Genomic DNA, 16,064 nt, shown 5'->3' with positions numbered 1-16,064 from the left:
GACGCCGACGCCGGCGACCCAGCAGCCGCCGAGGCCGCTGGTCCACGTTGCCGCAGAGAAGGCCGATCCGACGCTTTTGCAGAGCCATTGGCGGCAGATCCAGGCGAACTCTCCGCCGTTGGATCGTCAGATTGCTTTTTAAGCTCCGAAACGAGATCGTCGATCGGGAGACTCGGATCAAGACGTCCAGCTTTCATCAAGAATTTCAAAGCCCGAGCTCGATCTCCTGCCTCCATCGCATCCTTGCCGATTTTCAGGCACTTCAACGCATCGTCTTTGTTCCCATCCATGTTTCACACGAAATCAAACGACGACGACTGGAGAAAACCCTAAAATACAACCAAGAGATTCGGAAGCACAGATTCCGAATCCGAATCCGAAATCCCGATACGATTATCGGAAGATCGAAAACTTCAGGAAAATTTAGGGTTTCTCATACCGATCAGTTCATTTGGGGATTTTCCAGACGACCAAAAGTAGACAACGAAGAAAAAAGTATGGCCAATGGCCCATATAGAATAGAATCTTCACTTGTTCATATTTTATTCTAATTTACCCCCATCTTCTAAACGACACCGTTTTCTGCCATTGTTCACCAAATTTGATGAGCGTCGTTTAGTTACAACTATGCAAAATCCAAAACCTCTCTTCCTCCTCTTTGATTCCTCCATTGTCCATTCCTCGTTCGGCTAAACCCTCTCATGAGACCTCGCCTGTGGCGTATCGAGACCGTCTTGAGTTTTGAGTATTGTGTATGTAATCTTCCAGGATCTATATTTTGTCGGACTTTTCGTTCATCTTCAAGGATTGCCCACAAGCTGTTCGATGAAAGTCTCAAACGAAATGTTACTGTTTCCGTCAACCATTCCATGGTCGAATCCTTGCGGTGTAACCTTCCGAGACATGCCCTTGGAATCTTCAAGCAAAATCTGCAACTGGGTGTGCTCGGTAACGTGGACGAGGTTACTATCTCTCAGGGGCTTAAGGCTTGTCGTGGAGACACGAAACTGGGTTGTCAAATTCATGGGTTTGCTGTTACGTCTGGGTTAACTTCCTCTGTCAGTGTTTCTAATGCTGCAATGGCAATGTATCGTGATGCAGGAGACTTTGGCAAAGCTTTGTGTATATTTGAGAATCTGGTTGACCCGGATGTTGTTTCTTGGAATACTATACTCTCTGGATTTGAAGACAATGAAGTTGCTTTAGATTTTATTGTTAGGATGAAATCCGCTGGAGTTGTTTTCGATGCATTTTCATATACCACAGCTCTTCCATTCTGTGTGGACTATGAAGGGTTTCATTTAGGTTTGCAGTTGCATTCTTCGGTTGTGAAATCCGGTCTGGAGTCTGATGTTTTCGTGGGGAATGCTCTTATAACGATGTACTCAAGGTGGGGGAGTTTCGTGGAAGCTTGGATGGTTTTCAATGAAATGCCGAATAAGGATTCGGTTACGTGGAATTCATTGTTATCAGGACTCGCACAAGGAAATTCTGGGTTCGAAGCAATGTATGTCTTCCGTGAAATGATGCGAGAAGGGATGGCGCTCGATCATGTATCATTTACAAGTGCTTTGTCAGCTTGTTGTCATGACACAGATCTGGAGCTAGCCAGGCAAATACATGGTTTGTCCATAAAAGGAGGTCATGTCAGACATGTTTCCATTGGAAATACTTTGATGTCGATATACACGAAATGTGGAGTTGTCGAAGCTGCGAAAATGGTATTCGACCGAATGAGTGAACGCAATGTTATAACTTGGACAATGATGATCTCTACGCATATGGGAAATGCTGTTTCCATTTTTCGTAAGATGTGTTTAGACGGAGTTTACCCAAACGATGTCACGTTGCTTGCATTGATCCATGCAATCACGTGTGGAAAACTCTTCGAGGAACGGTTAAAAATTCATGGGTTTTGCGTCAAAGCCGGATTTACTTCGAAAATGAACGTCTGTAACAGTTTGATCACAATGTATTCCATGTTTGGGGAAATGCCAGACGCAAAGCAGGTTTTTGACGAGTTAAATCACCGCGAAACTATTTCTTGGAACGCCTTGATATCTGGGTATGCTCATAACGGGTTCTCACAAGAAGCTCTCGAGGTATTCTTGTCGGCATTAGCAGAGGCAGAGCCGAATGAGTACACTTTCGGAAGTGTATTGAAAGCAATAGCTTCTGCTGAGGATATATCTCTAAAGCAGGGGCAGCGTTGCCATTCTTATATAGTGAAAACGGGCTTAAATACTTGTCCCGTTGTGTCTAGTGCTCTTCTTGATATGTATGCCAAGCGGGGGAGCATCTACGAATCCGAGAAAGTGTTCAACGAGATGCCCGAAAGAAACCAGTTCGCTTGGACATCGATTATATCGGCCTATTCAAGTCATGGAGATTTTGATTCGGTAATGAACTTGTTCGGAGAGATGACCAGAGCAGATGTAGAACCGGATCAGATAACGTTTCTGTCCGTCTTAACGGCATGCAGCAGGAAAGGAATGGTAGATATAGGCTACGAGATTTTCAACTCGATGACCAGAGAATACAATCTCGAGCCATCTCACGAGCAATACTCGTGTATGGTCGACATGCTTGGGCGAGCCGGGAGGCTGAAGGAAGCAGAAGAGCTGATGGGTCGGGTTCCAGGTGGGCCAGGACTGTCCATGTTGCAGAGCATGCTAGGGTCTTGTAAGATACACGGGGACGTGGAAATAGGCGAGCGGGTAGCCGAGATTCTGATGGAGATGGAACCCGAGGTCTCGGGATCGTATGTTCTGATGTCTAATCTCTATGCGGAGAAGGGACAGTGGGAGAAAGTGGCGAAGATCCGGAGAGGAATGAGGGAGAAAGGTGTGAGGAAAGAGGTCGGGTTCAGCTGGGTCGATGTCGTTGATGATGATGGGTCACTGGCGTTACATGGTTTTTCGTCTGGGGACGCGTCTCACTCGAGGTACCGGGATATATCTTGTGTGGTGGAGAATCTCGGGTTGGAAATGAGGTGGGAGAGGGCAGAAGATGGAGAAGACGAGAATCGTCTGAGTAGGGCTATGTCTGGAGTTTGATTCAGACATTGGAACCCGACTTATAGCTTGTGGTTTCACCATGTACATTACATTCTTTCTCCCTCCATCAGAGTAAAAGCTTGATTAGCTCTAATGGCGGAACCAAGAACGGAACTAATGTGATTCTGTCCTCGTTGAACCGGTTTTGACCGCTTCTATTACGGTGCCGAGACATTTCAGACAGTAACTGACCTCAAAGACTGGTAGAACCCAATGTGTAATAAACCATCTGTTCTTTAACACAAAGAATCCAGATTCAGAATTCGAAATTTATGGTTCAAGTCATAAGACATAACATGTATAAACCTTCACGAATAAAGTGTTTTTTTTATAAATACTAAAATAGTAAATTATTAAAACTTTTGGGGGAAAAGAAAAAAAAAAAGAAGCTAATTCGCGTTTCTTTCTTCTTCCCCGTCTAGAGATCGCCATTATTATCACCCGATCGTCGTCGACTCTATCTCTCAGGCCATCATCACCGGAGATTTCTTCCCGCCGGTAAGTCTCTCTCTCTCTCTCTTCTTCGTCTTCTCCTCCTCGCGCCGCTGTTTCCCTCTCGAGCTGGTGAATTCCGACAGGCCCTTGTGCCTTAATTTGGATCTAAGTGTTCCTCTGGGTTGACAAGAAATCCCAAAATCTTGCCTTGGAACTCTGTTTTGTCTTATTCTGCTTTGCGTTTACAAGGTGATGCTCGAAATCCATAGTTTCCGGTTCTGATTTCAGGGTCTTCTTCTGTGTTTCAACTTTATGGGTTTTTCTTGTTTTGTGTCTTCTTTGCAGTAAGTTTTTGAATCGTATTGGAGATGATACTGTGTTGTGAATGAAATGCGATTATCGTTGCTTTGATTATTTCGGGAGAATCCATTGGATTTTGGGAAACCCCTAAAATGTTCAGTTCCTTTCTACCTTTCATCAGGTTCCGAAGAACAGAAATGGCGAATGTCTCGGTTGCTGCAGAATGGCAGCTTCTCTTCAATAGATACTACAGGAAGCCAGAGATTTACCAAATGAGATGGAAGCATGTTGATTTGAGCCGAAACAAAGTGGCATGTGCTCCATTTGGTGGGCCGATCGCAGTCATTCGTGATGACTCGAAGATCGTCCAACTCTATGCCGAATCTGCTCTACGAAAGCTTCGTATCTTTAATTCAGCCGGCATTCTGATCTCGGAGACAGTATGGAAGAACCCTGGTGGACGCCTCGTTGGTATGTCCTGGTCTGATGATCAGACACTGATCTGCATTGTCCAAGACGGAACCGTTTACCGTTACAACATCCACTCTGAACCCATCGAACCCAATTTCTCGATGGGGAAGGAGTGTTTCGAGCAGAATGTGGTGGAGTGTGTCTTCTGGGGAAATGGTGTTGTTTGCCTGACGGAAGGAGGGCAGCTTTCCTGCATTCCGGATTTCAAGACCATGAAGCCGTGTAAGCTGGCCGATGTGCCGGGAATGACGGAAGATGAAATGCTTCGACCCTATTGCTTGGCTGTGAGGGAACCTCAGTACACGATGTCTGGGAATGTTGAAGTGTTGGTGGCGGTCGGTGATGGGGTTTTCGTGGTGGATGAGGATGAGGCTCAGAGCATTCGGTTCGATGGGCAGAGTGTTGCAGACTCTGAGATGCAGAATGCTGATTATGGAAATATGATTGGGCCGGTGCAGAAGATGGTTGTATCGCCCAATGGCAAGTTTCTTGCACTCTTCACTCACGATGGTCGGATCATTGTAGTCGGCATGGAGACAAAGGATATCGCTATTGATTACAGTTGTGAGGTATCATACATCGAATTTAACAGCGGGATTTTGTCATCTCATATACTCTTGAGATGCTTTCTTCTTTCTAGTTTATATATTCAGTGGATGTATGGTGGTCTGTTTGTTTGATTAATTGTGTTCTTTTCTCCAGTCAGCCCTTCCTCCGCAACAAATGGCTTGGTGTGGAATGGACAGTGTACTACTTTATTGGGATGATGAGTTAATGATGGTTGGCCCTCTAGGAGATCCAATTCGCTATTTCTACGATGAACCCGTAATTCTGATTCCAGAATGCGATGGAGTGAGGATATTATCTAACACGAGCATGGAATTTCTGCAAAGAGTACCCGATTCTACTGTTTCAATCTTTAAGATCGGAAGCACATCTCCCGCTGCTTTGTTGTTTGACGCTTTGGATCATTTTGACAGGCGGAGTGCTAAGGTAGGTTTCGTTGTAGAAATAGTAAAAGGGGCTTCTTCTTTTGCATGGTACGTTCGTTCTGTAAGTTATGCCCAGTTTAGGATGTGATCTTCTTTTTTGGTGAGGGTTTTCATGTCCGGAAATCAATTGAATATGCAAGTATAGAAGGGTGAAAATCGGATGTAGAGTTATGTGATGTTCTTTCTTACAAAAGAATGAGGAAATAAAGGATGAGAATACTTTACAATTATCATTTCTGGATTTCGGGACTGAAGTTGTGTCTCTCCTTCTACCAGGCAGATGAAAACTTGAGATTAATACGCTCGTCCCTGCCTGAGGCTGTTGAAGCCTGTATTGATGCTGCCGGTCATGAATTCGATGTCTCTCGTCAAAGGGCTCTATTACGAGCTGCAAGTTATGGACAAGCTTTCTGCAGGTTAGCTTGAAATACTACAATTTTGAATAACCTCGCTACCGAGACTGATGTTCATTTAACTGCGGCAGCAATTTTCAACGTGACCGCATCCAAGAGACTTCAAGAACTTTACGGGTTCTAAATGCTGTCCGTGATCCGGGGATTGGCATACCTCTTAGCATCAAGCAGTACAAGGTGTTTACATCTTTTATATGGGTTGTAAATATTTGTGACTTTTTCCCTTTTTTTTGCCGAATTGAGTGAGTTCGATTTTGCAGTTACTTACAGCAGCTGTTTTGATTGGTCGCTTAATTAATGACCATTACCACCTTCTTGCTTTTCGGATATCGGAGTACTTAGGGATGAATAAAGTAAGCCGGATGCTACCCTCTCCTGTTATTGTTGTCCTGCCTGACTTATTTAACGCTTTTAGATAAGCTCATCTTTTTTGTTACTGGCACTGTACAGGAGGTGGTAATTATGCACTGGGCTTGTGCGAAGATAACTGCTTCGCCGTCAATTCCAGATGCTCATCTTCTTGAAATTTTGCTCGATAAGGTTTGAAGTCCGATCTCTTTTTGGTAACGAGGGCAGATACATATCCTTGTAATCGTTGGATATGGAGCAATCGCATTGGGCTAAAAGGATGAATCTTTTGAACTTCAGCTACATCTATGCAGAGGGATATCATATGCTGCAGTGGCCACTCATGCAGATAACTGTGGCCGGAGAAAGCTGGCTGCAATGCTTATCGAACATGAACCACGCTCCTCGAAACAGGTTATCATTATTAATGAAAAACATTATGTAGGAGCAAAATCTAAAACGTATTTCCAGATTTTTTTTTCATGATCCTTTCTGTAATTTCAGGTTCCGCTTTTATTAAGCATCGGGGAGGAAGACACGGCTTTAACGAAGGCCACCGAGAGTGGTGATACCGACCTGGTCTACCTTGTTGTATTTCATATATGGCAAAAGGTACCATCCCTTCCTTCAACTGAAGACTTCTCTTTTTTTGCTTTTCCACTTGCGATGATTCACACTGTCTGTCTCTCAGTATTAAGCTAAAAAAATAACTGATTGGTTTTAATTTTTCGGGTTCACCAGAGACCTCCGTTGGAGTTCTTTTCAATGATCCAAGGCAGACATATGGCACGCGATTTATTTATAACATATGCCCGGTAGAAATCCTTTTCCTTTTCGTCTACTGAGCATTCTTGTTTTTTTTCCTTACACTATCAATGATCAAGATTAAACAAGGAATTAGGTTTCAATAAATGTTTCGGCAAAGGGACCTTTGGGGAGGAGTCCAAAGTAGCAAAGAGGGATGGACTTCTGTGTATGATTGCCTAGAACCGCCCTATATGCTGAGCCTGAACCACAATCTTATTTAATTTAAAAAGTGATTAAAACATGTTAGCCTTAAAAATGTTCTCTTATTTAAGTATCTAATGGTTATATACATTTTCCTGTTTCAGTTGCCATAAGCACGAATTTCTGAAGGATTTCTTCTTATCGACGGGCAAGCTTCATGTATGTTTCATGATTGATATTTTCATGCTTCAGTTCATTGGTTAATCCGATGCACAGTTGGGCCGCTATGTTGGATATTAGTGTTGTAAACTCGAAGTTGACTACCGGATAATAATGTTATCTCGCAAACATAATGATGTTATTCTTGTTGAGTTCGGAATTATCTGTCTTGACCAACATGAGCTTCACTCCGAGTTATTTTGCAGGATGTAGCTTTCCTTTTGTGGAAAGAATCATGGGAGCTGGGGAAGAATCCTATGGCAAGCAAAGGGTCTCCTTTACAAGGCCCGCGTATCAAACTAATAGAAAAAGCTCACAGCCTTTTCGCCGAAACAAAGGAGCACACCTTCGAGTCTAAGGCTGCGGAAGAACACGCAAAACTCTTGAGGTATATATAGATTTTCATCACATCTGTTGTTGTGTGCTATATCGACTTGATTGCAGATATTCTCTTCAACGCTTCATTCATGCTCGGTTTCGTATCAATTTGGTCTATGCCATCTAATAATTTCCGAGCACTTTTCTTGTTTTATACTCTATGCTTTTCAGGATACAGCACGAGCTTGAAGTTAGCACCAAACAAGCTATCTTTGTTGATTCGAGTATCAGCGACACGATACGCACGTGTATTGTCTTGGGTAACCATCGTGCTGCGGTGAAAGTGAAGACGGAATTCAAGGTTTAGCTTTGATCTTCCCATTTTTTCTCGCAAGGGATATAATAGAGAGCCAGTTTCAGCAATCATAGAGAACTTTTTTCGGGTCTGAATTTCAGGTGTCGGAGAAAAGATGGTACTGGCTTAAAGTATTTGCTTTGGCTACAATCCGAGACTGGGAAGCGCTGGAAAAGTTCTCCAAGGAAAAGAGACCACCGATAGGTACGGCTTTGTTTATACCTCGGTTTAGGGTTTAGGGTTAACTTACTACATTGTCAAAGATTCGTCTTAGGATATTGCAGTTGAAGATTGTTGTTCAGATCTCTGGTTTTTTTAACTTTCCTGTCTATCGATTCTTAGTTTCCACTCGTCTTCCTCCATTTATGGATGCATTTTTTACAGGTTACCGTCCATTTGTGGAGGCATGCATCGATGCAGACGAGAAAGCGGAAGCTCTAAAATACATCCCCAAACTCTCGGATCCACGGGAAAGAGCCGAGGTCTGTTCTGCGGTTTTTGTATATACTTTGAATCCTCTTTCCCCATTTTCGCACATGAAAAAAAAAACGAATCAGAAAGTGGCAAATCTTGCCTAATGGCCATACAAAACCGGACCCGGAAGAGTATCAGATGATAGTTTTCTTTCGGATTTTGAAAATCTCAGGCTTACGCTCGGATCGGAATGGCCAAGGAAGCAGCCGACGCGGCCTCGCAAGCGAAGGACGGAGAGTTGCTTGGGAGGCTGAAGATGACATTTTCACAGAACGCGTCCACCACTTCCATTTTCGACACTCTAAGAATGTCTTTCCAGGGCATGTCTTAGAGTGCTTTTGAGTGAGTGAGTTTCATCTTCAACATGAACCGTTTCTTTACTGATTTTGTGTCGTTTTTTCGGAAGAATGTGTACAGAAACGATCTTGGGAAAAAAGCCCGAATCGTCAGACTCGGATTGGGAGTGTACTGTGATGGTGAGAAATCTTCCTGGTATATGAAACATTTGAGTTGTCTTGTAAAAACCAAGCTGTTGTGCCATTTTCTTACCAAACACGATCTTCTCCTGTGTGTGAAACGTGCATTGGTATTAAGGGTCGCAAAAAAAAACCCTAGAATTTCGGGTACCCGGGGGCATGATTGATACTAGAAGTTCGGGTTCGGAGTCGAATCTATGTCTCACGGATATCAAACCTAACACTATCACGACTCTCTCACAAGTGAACTCTCGGGAGATGGCCGTTCAGGCGGTCTTCCCACCACCGCTGGCCTATCTCACACTAACTCTGACCCTAAATCCAAACGATCGAACTCTAACCCTAATCCTAAATACAGCTTCTGCTGCTGTTTCACGCCTGAACCGAGCTAGACTATCACCTAGTCTATGTTCATTGACGAATTAAATTAGCTTCTTTCTTCCTTGCCTGAATCGAGACAAAACTCACGTTTCCCACTGGAACATGGCTGCAAAATTTATCGGCTCACAAGTCCGGGTACACGAGCCGAACAAGGCCAAGATTGAATACGGAAACTGACGTTCGGAGCTCAAATCCCTTACACGCGAGGTGACAGAGGTTCATCAGTTCGCCAAACGCAAACCTAGTGCCCTACGCAAGGCTATATGTGACCAAAATCGGGTACCCTCAAAAACTCGGATACCCGACCCCTGACATGCCTAATTGGTATGTCACTCTTGAAGATTATTGCACAAAATCAAGGAATCAAAGAATTGATGCTCTTCATTTAATCGAATACAAGATCACAAACTGTGGTAATGTTCAAATTTTAGATCAGGCTATATGACCTATATATAGATCATCAAAATTCGTTGTGCACTCTAAGAGAGACTTTCATATCAACTATAGAATAGAAGAAAACCGATAGAAGAACACGAATAAGAACTCGAGAAAACGATGAATCAGTGTGTGCGTGTGTGTTTATGAAGTGCTCAGCTCTCGACCTGTTTCGCCGCAGTTTGACCCACAGGTAGATCATCGATCCAATCAGCGTAGATTCTGTTAATTTTCTTCGGGTCATTCCACTTGAACAAACACTTCTTCCGCTCCGGTTCTTCGTTCGGGCTGGAAGAAGCCGATGTTACTTGCACAGTTGCTGCTTTCATTGCCGAAGCATCATTACCAGCAAATGTTACCACATTCATGGCTTCGGCTTCGACCCTTCCGAGCGCGCTATTGAGCTCTGTGATTATATAATAGCAGATTTTACGTGAAAACACAAACCCGAAAAGTTCCTTCATGGAGCAGATAAACAGCATTATGTCTTTCACATTTCAACAAATCAGTACTTAAGAACAAAATGAAATCCTCAAGATTCCGAATTTGGATTCAGAGGTTCGTAAGGCTAAGGCCAAGAAACACAATATGATACCACAAGATTTTTAGTTACATATCTATGATCCTAAATGAAATTCACAAATCCACACATCAGTACTGAAGAGCAAAATGAAATTCTCGAGGTAAGCACCGAATTTGAATTCCAAGATTTGTAAAACTAAGGCCAAGCAACACCAAGATTCATAATTAGACATCTATGATCCAAAAGAGCAAAAGTTACCTGCTTGACCATGAGCAAAGTGACATTTATCACCAAAAGGACATTGACCCGTGATCTCAAACTTCATACACAACCTCGTCTTCCAATACACAGTCTTGCAATTCGAATTCAAATTCGAATTCAAAATCGGGTTCGGATTGCACAAGGGAACGGGTGGGACGGGTAGCGGCATTGGTCCTACATGCCTATTAGCTTCAATTTGACTAGATGAAGAACTCACATTACCCGCTAATGGATCAGAACCACCATTACCAATGCTTATGCTTATAGCAGAACTCTCCCTCAACTTGGAAGTATCCTCCCTGTACTTGGCCAAATCCTCATGAAGAAAATTGCATCTATCTCCATATGGGCACTCTTCTCCACAGCAAAACTTCCTACAGAGCTTCATTCTCTGGATGATCTTCTGGTCCTCATCCCAATTGCTCATGTTCCGGACAACAACAGACGAAGTAGGTCGTTCTCGTTCTCGCTCTCGTTCTCGTTCGCGCTCACGCTCTTCGCTGGTTGTCGCTCCCACAAGCTCTTGCCAATTCGACGGAGGTTGTCTCAGATCCTCGATTCCATGAGCGAAGTTGCAGGTTTCTCCGTTTCTACATGCACCAACTCTGAACCTCGCACACATTCTCGTCTTGTAGAATATGTTCGATGTACCGCCTCTGTTCACTGGCGGCGTCATCGGCGCTCTCGAATTCATCGCCGGAAAAAATGGCGATGTGTCTTCTCGCTGTTTTGTTGCGGCGGTTTTAGGAACCCTAAAACCTGGTTGATCAGAGAATTATACCTCTCCTCTCCTTTTCGCCGTAAATTTAATACGTGTCATAATGACTCAAATACCCCTGCGTCCTCTTGTCATGTCTACCGCACTTGTCAGCATGTAGTGGCACGTCAAGATATAAAAGCTAGTTTAGTTAAAATATAATTAATTAGAGAATAAAAATATCGATAATTAATCAAAAGAATAAATATCAGTTCGTATTTACGCCGAAATCAAATAAATTATCTATCTTGAAATAATTATATACATAGATTTTATTATTTAAATTATACATATAAACTTTTTCAGTTATTGATAAAAAATTAAAATATTTATAAAACTCATTTTATTTTTTGTACTAATAAACATAATATTAATAATTGTTAAAAAAAATATTCTTATTAAAAACATTATATATGTATATCTACATTGTGTTTGTTATGTTACAGAATTGAGTGAAATCGATTGATGTGCATGTGCTAAAGATGCAGATTTCGATCTTTTAATAGTATTTTATTTTCTTAGTTTATTGTTATCTTTTCCCTCCTTTACATGATGTTCGCATCAAAAAGAATATATATATATATATATATATATGTAATTATGTATGTATATATATGACTAGGTTTTATGCGTGGTATTTGTAACAAGGCAACAACGTAAGAAGCCATGCACGTTATAATGTGGCCAACCCTTGTTGTCGCTTTTACATGGCTACATTTCATTACAACACAAGAGAGAAAAAAAAAACAGAAAGAAACAACAAGAAGAAGAGATTTGACCAACGTGATATATCTCTCCTTTCCCTTTGTGTGTATATATATATATGTATATGCATATATATATATATATATCGAGTTCTTTCCATCTTTTTGTGCTTAAACTTGTGAATTAGGAACCACCTAGAGAACGAAGGAAATGCTTGTTAATCCCAAAACGTAAATCCTGCTTAATTAAGTAATTGTACTTTAGAATGTGTACCTCATACTATAGGATATATATATATATATATGAGGGGCTTTACAATATTTGCTTACCATAATCCCTTGAGGTCTTGCATTTGTAGCATTCTCCCCTACTAGCGTAGTTATGAACCCCGCACCCGATGGACTTCTGTGTATGATTGCCTAGAACCGCCCTATATGCTGAGCCTGAACCACAATCTTATTTAATTTAAAAAGTGATTAAAACATGTTAGCCTTAAAAATGTTCTCTTATTTAAGTATCTAATGGTTATATACATTTTCCTGTTTCAGTTGCCATAAGCACGAATTTCTGAAGGATTTCTTCTTATCGACGGGCAAGCTTCATGTATGTTTCATGATTGATATTTTCATGCTTCAGTTCATTGGTTAATCCGATGCACAGTTGGGCCGCTATGTTGGATATTAGTGTTGTAAACTCGAAGTTGACTACCGGATAATAATGTTATCTCGCAAACATAATGATGTTATTCTTGTTGAGTTCGGAATTATCTGTCTTGACCAACATGAGCTTCACTCCGAGTTATTTTGCAGGATGTAGCTTTCCTTTTGTGGAAAGAATCATGGGAGCTGGGGAAGAATCCTATGGCAAGCAAAGGGTCTCCTTTACAAGGCCCGCGTATCAAACTAATAGAAAAAGCTCACAGCCTTTTCGCCGAAACAAAGGAGCACACCTTCGAGTCTAAGGCTGCGGAAGAACACGCAAAACTCTTGAGGTATATATAGATTTTCATCACATCTGTTGTTGTGTGCTATATCGACTTGATTGCAGATATTCTCTTCAACGCTTCATTCATGCTCGGTTTCGTATCAATTTGGTCTATGCCATCTAATAATTTCCGAGCACTTTTCTTGTTTTATACTCTATGCTTTTCAGGATACAGCACGAGCTTGAAGTTAGCACCAAACAAGCTATCTTTGTTGATTCGAGTATCAGCGACACGATACGCACGTGTATTGTCTTGGGTAACCATCGTGCTGCGGTGAAAGTGAAGACGGAATTCAAGGTTTAGCTTTGATCTTCCCATTTTTTCTCGCAAGGGATATAATAGAGAGCCAGTTTCAGCAATCATAGAGAACTTTTTTCGGGTCTGAATTTCAGGTGTCGGAGAAAAGATGGTACTGGCTTAAAGTATTTGCTTTGGCTACAATCCGAGACTGGGAAGCGCTGGAAAAGTTCTCCAAGGAAAAGAGACCACCGATAGGTACGGCTTTGTTTATACCTCGGTTTAGGGTTTAGGGTTAACTTACTACATTGTCAAAGATTCGTCTTAGGATATTGCAGTTGAAGATTGTTGTTCAGATCTCTGGTTTTTTTAACTTTCCTGTCTATCGATTCTTAGTTTCCACTCGTCTTCCTCCATTTATGGATGCATTTTTTACAGGTTACCGTCCATTTGTGGAGGCATGCATCGATGCAGACGAGAAAGCGGAAGCTCTAAAATACATCCCCAAACTCTCGGATCCACGGGAAAGAGCCGAGGTCTGTTCTGCGGTTTTTGTAATATATATATATATATATATATATATATATATATCAAAAATTTTGTTACGTTAATGCAATAAAATTACGGATGATTTAATTAATTCAACGGGTTTTATTAATTTTAGAGCAAACGTTCTTGATAAACACTAGGGTTATCTTGATTGCTAAAGCTTCAAAATAGGCTTCATATATATTTCAATTGAAACCAGTTTCTTCATTCATAAAATATTGGGGGGAAAAAATCCCTCGAAAAAGAAAATTGAGATGGATTTTAGGGGTAAGAGTGTAACCTGGAACAGATCCAGTCGCCAGTTTTCCAGCCGGGAGGATAAGCCTTGGCTTCGTTTTCATAGGCAACCATCTGGGCTCCGTAATATTGGTCCGAGTAGCCGTCGTTCTTCACCGTTCCGCAGCGGTAACAGCTGGTACGGCTCGCGTAGTTGTGGCTGCCGCAGTTCAACGCGGCGCAGTACCAGTCTCCGGCCAAAACCTCGGTCCTGTTGTACAGATACGTCGATGCATCGGGGCCCCCGAATTTCGGGTAGCCGCATTTCTGGCATATCTCTCTTTTCTTGAAGTTTGCGTGGTGGCACGCCCCGCACAGCCAGTCTCCTCCCGTCCAGCTCATCCTTTTTCCGATCCTTGCTTGTGATCCCTGAAAGCGTTTGACACTAGAGCCTTAAGAGACATATATACGGGTGGACGTTTCAACCCGAGATCCGCGGGTTTCTGGGTACCCTGAATGCAGAATGCGGGTATCTGTGCACCATATTGATGTCGAAGACTGGTGGGACGAGAGCAGGAACCAAGATCACGGGTTGTGGTTTCGATTTTTCAAGTAAAATTACTATTATACCCCTAGAACCAATATTCATATCAACCAAATTTACAGGTTTTTGCCAAGTTCGGGTATCCGGTTCTGGGAGACCGAGACAAGGTAATGGCGTCATGAAACCATATATACATAGGTTGTTATGCAAAATTACCATTATACCCCTGAAACCAGTTCATATCAGCAAAATTTGCAAATTTTCACGAGTTCATCCGTGGATACCCGACCTTTAATTAGCCGTGTGTATCCGGGTCTTGGGAGATCGAGACAAGGTAATGCCGCCATGAAACCCGTGGGGATGAAGCAGAGGTCGGGCCGGGTACCCACGGAAACCCGGGTACCGGACCCGTCTCCACCCCCAATCAGTTAGGGTTAAAACGAGGAGAAACTTTTGTTGCTTGGGAAGGAAGTAATCGAGCAAGAAGCTTACCCGAAGGACGAAGAAGAAGACGGTTGAAAGGCAAGGAGGAAAGAGCAAACTGAAACGTTGATGGGAATGTTTGAGGAGCAGAGGCTTTATATAACCATTTTTTTTTTTAATAAGACTGTGTTGAAGAGATGCCCATTCACATGCACATCAGCTTTCACCAGTTTCTTCTTCAACGGCGATTCCGAAACTGTGTTTCGTGGGACGGGTGTGAAATTACGGGAATGCCCTTCGTCTTTAAGGGAATCTCCCCGTCTGCATTATTGGCGGGTATTATTCTTCCCTTGCCCACAATCAACATGTATCCGTTTCGAAGGCAGGCGTTTTGAGGGGAAGATGTTATTTGGCTCTTTATGGACTATCTGTGCAGTGAGTGAACCGTTTCTCGGTACAGTTTGAAATGAAAAGAATCAGCCACGTAGACACACACACACACATATATATATATATATATATATATATAATATTTACCCACTAGTTGGTGTTCCAGTAGTACAATCTAAAAAATCACCGTATTGGATTCGATTCCACTCGTGGAGAAAAAATACACAATTAATTGTGTGAGTGAGCGAGCCAAAGGCCTATTGAACCATCTGTAGAAAAATAAAATGCGGAAATAAAATAAGACAAATAGAAAGAAACAAAATTACTTTTATTGCTACATCTCTTTTTCTTCTGATTACATTACAATGAAAATGACTCACATATTTATAGGAAAACTATCAGACAAAATAAAAAAGAAATAGAAATAAATAAGATCGATACACAATATTTGATATAATATTATGTCCATTATTATTTCTAATCATATCTTAAAATCAATATTTCCTTCAATCACATATTCATTTTTGTATTTCAACATTCCCCTCAAGATTGATTTTGAAAGAATGCAAAAATCAATCTTGAAAAGATAATGCGATAAAAACTCATAGATATTTTCATTGTCTTTTGAAAAATCAATAAACACCAAATTTAGTTCTTTTAGAGAGTATTATCCATTTTCAAATCACTTCGCTTGACTTTGAAGTTCTACCTTTAACTCTTTTTATCATAGCACCTCGCTTGATCTTAGAGTTTTTAGGTTTGACTTCTTTTTGTCATAGCACCTCGTTTGATTTTGGGTTTTTACTCTTCTTTGAACCATTTGGATATATGAATATCCAAAACTAAAAAAAAA

The 16,064-nt window shown here is 41.7% G+C and overlaps 5 protein-coding genes across 6 annotated transcripts in view; 2 read left to right on the top strand and 3 right to left on the bottom strand.

Annotated features, from left to right (window-relative positions):
* Nucleotides 1–489, bottom strand: part of LOC104827421 (chaperone protein dnaJ 49-like) — a 1,055-nt gene extending 566 nt beyond the window's left edge. Inside the window, exon 1 of the mRNA XM_010560595.1 lies at nucleotides 1–489. Coding sequence (XP_010558897.1) covers nucleotides 1–290 — 290 coding nt within the window. The 5' untranslated portion in view covers nucleotides 291–489.
* Nucleotides 490–557: 68 nt separating this feature from the next.
* On the top strand, nucleotides 558–3,202 carry LOC104826542 (pentatricopeptide repeat-containing protein At4g32430, mitochondrial). Its single transcript, XM_010559294.2, has one exon. It carries the CDS (start codon nucleotides 702–704, stop codon nucleotides 3,054–3,056), a length of 2,355 nt encoding a protein of 784 aa, XP_010557596.1. The 5' UTR covers nucleotides 558–701; the 3' UTR covers nucleotides 3,057–3,202.
* Nucleotides 3,203–3,422: 220 nt separating this feature from the next.
* On the top strand, nucleotides 3,423–8,906 carry LOC104826541 (protein VACUOLELESS1). The gene is made up of 16 exons (XM_010559293.1): nucleotides 3,423–3,554; nucleotides 3,973–4,831; nucleotides 4,965–5,255; nucleotides 5,531–5,670; nucleotides 5,739–5,844; nucleotides 5,928–6,020; nucleotides 6,118–6,207; nucleotides 6,316–6,429; nucleotides 6,520–6,627; nucleotides 6,757–6,830; nucleotides 7,128–7,182; nucleotides 7,389–7,570; nucleotides 7,732–7,861; nucleotides 7,957–8,059; nucleotides 8,240–8,337; nucleotides 8,502–8,906. The coding sequence occupies exons 2-16, from the start codon at nucleotides 3,989–3,991 to the stop codon at nucleotides 8,658–8,660; spliced, it is 2,586 nt and encodes an 861-aa protein (XP_010557595.1). The 5' UTR covers nucleotides 3,423–3,554; nucleotides 3,973–3,988; the 3' UTR covers nucleotides 8,661–8,906.
* Nucleotides 8,907–9,544: 638 nt separating this feature from the next.
* On the bottom strand, nucleotides 9,545–11,271 carry LOC104826540 (zinc finger CCCH domain-containing protein 39). The gene is made up of 2 exons (XM_010559292.2): nucleotides 10,403–11,271; nucleotides 9,545–10,027 (listed from the first exon to the last, which is right to left on the bottom strand). The coding sequence occupies exons 1-2, from the start codon at nucleotides 11,097–11,099 to the stop codon at nucleotides 9,777–9,779; spliced, it is 948 nt and encodes a 315-aa protein (XP_010557594.1). The 5' UTR covers nucleotides 11,100–11,271; the 3' UTR covers nucleotides 9,545–9,776.
* A 301-nt stretch (nucleotides 11,272–11,572) lies between these two features.
* LOC104826539 (zinc finger Ran-binding domain-containing protein 2-like) lies at nucleotides 11,573–15,016 on the bottom strand. Of its 2 annotated transcripts, none has more exons than XM_010559291.2 (4): nucleotides 14,688–14,882; nucleotides 13,918–14,283; nucleotides 12,197–12,266; nucleotides 11,573–12,061 (listed from the first exon to the last, which is right to left on the bottom strand). In XM_010559291.2, the coding sequence occupies exons 2-4, from the start codon at nucleotides 14,254–14,256 to the stop codon at nucleotides 12,051–12,053; spliced, it is 420 nt and encodes a 139-aa protein (XP_010557593.1). In that variant the 5' UTR covers nucleotides 14,257–14,283; nucleotides 14,688–14,882; the 3' UTR covers nucleotides 11,573–12,050. The 2 variants fall into 2 exon arrangements, with proteins under 2 accessions (XP_010557593.1, XP_010557592.1); XM_010559290.2 differs by lacking the exon at nucleotides 14,688–14,882 and adding an exon at nucleotides 14,891–15,016 and having other exon boundaries at nucleotides 11,574–12,061.
* Between the last annotated feature and the right edge of the window lie 1,048 nt (nucleotides 15,017–16,064).

This window comes from Tarenaya hassleriana, unplaced genomic scaffold (assembly GCF_000463585.1).
Source record: "Tarenaya hassleriana unplaced genomic scaffold, ASM46358v1 Cleome5, whole genome shotgun sequence".
Taxonomy (NCBI): Eukaryota; Viridiplantae; Streptophyta; class Magnoliopsida; order Brassicales; family Cleomaceae; genus Tarenaya; species Tarenaya hassleriana.
Note: the sequence above shows the minus strand (reverse complement) of the source record. Positions and strands in the feature narration are given on the sequence as shown.

Coding starts and splice junctions, on each gene's coding strand:
- LOC104826540 (XM_010559292.2), bottom strand. CDS start 11,099: ATGAATTCGAGAGCGCCGATGACGCCGCCAGTGAACAGAGGCGGTACA. Junction 10,028..10,402: donor CTTTGCTCATGGTCAAGCAG/GTAACTTTTGCT, acceptor ATATAATCACAG/AGCTCAATAGCGCGCTCGGA.
- LOC104826542 (XM_010559294.2), top strand. CDS start 702: ATGAGACCTCGCCTGTGGCGTATCGAGACCGTCTTGAGTTTTGAGTAT.
- LOC104826539 (XM_010559290.2), bottom strand. CDS start 14,256: ATGAGCTGGACGGGAGGAGACTGGCTGTGCGGGGCGTGCCACCACGCA. Junction 12,267..13,917: donor GCGACTGGATCTGTTCCAGG/TTACACTCTTAC, acceptor ACACAGAAGTCC/ATCGGGTGCGGGGTTCATAA.
- LOC104826541 (XM_010559293.1), top strand. CDS start 3,989: ATGGCGAATGTCTCGGTTGCTGCAGAATGGCAGCTTCTCTTCAATAGA. Junction 6,208..6,315: donor TTGAAATTTTGCTCGATAAG/GTTTGAAGTCCG, acceptor TTTGAACTTCAG/CTACATCTATGCAGAGGGAT. Junction 8,338..8,501: donor ATCCACGGGAAAGAGCCGAG/GTCTGTTCTGCG, acceptor TGAAAATCTCAG/GCTTACGCTCGGATCGGAAT.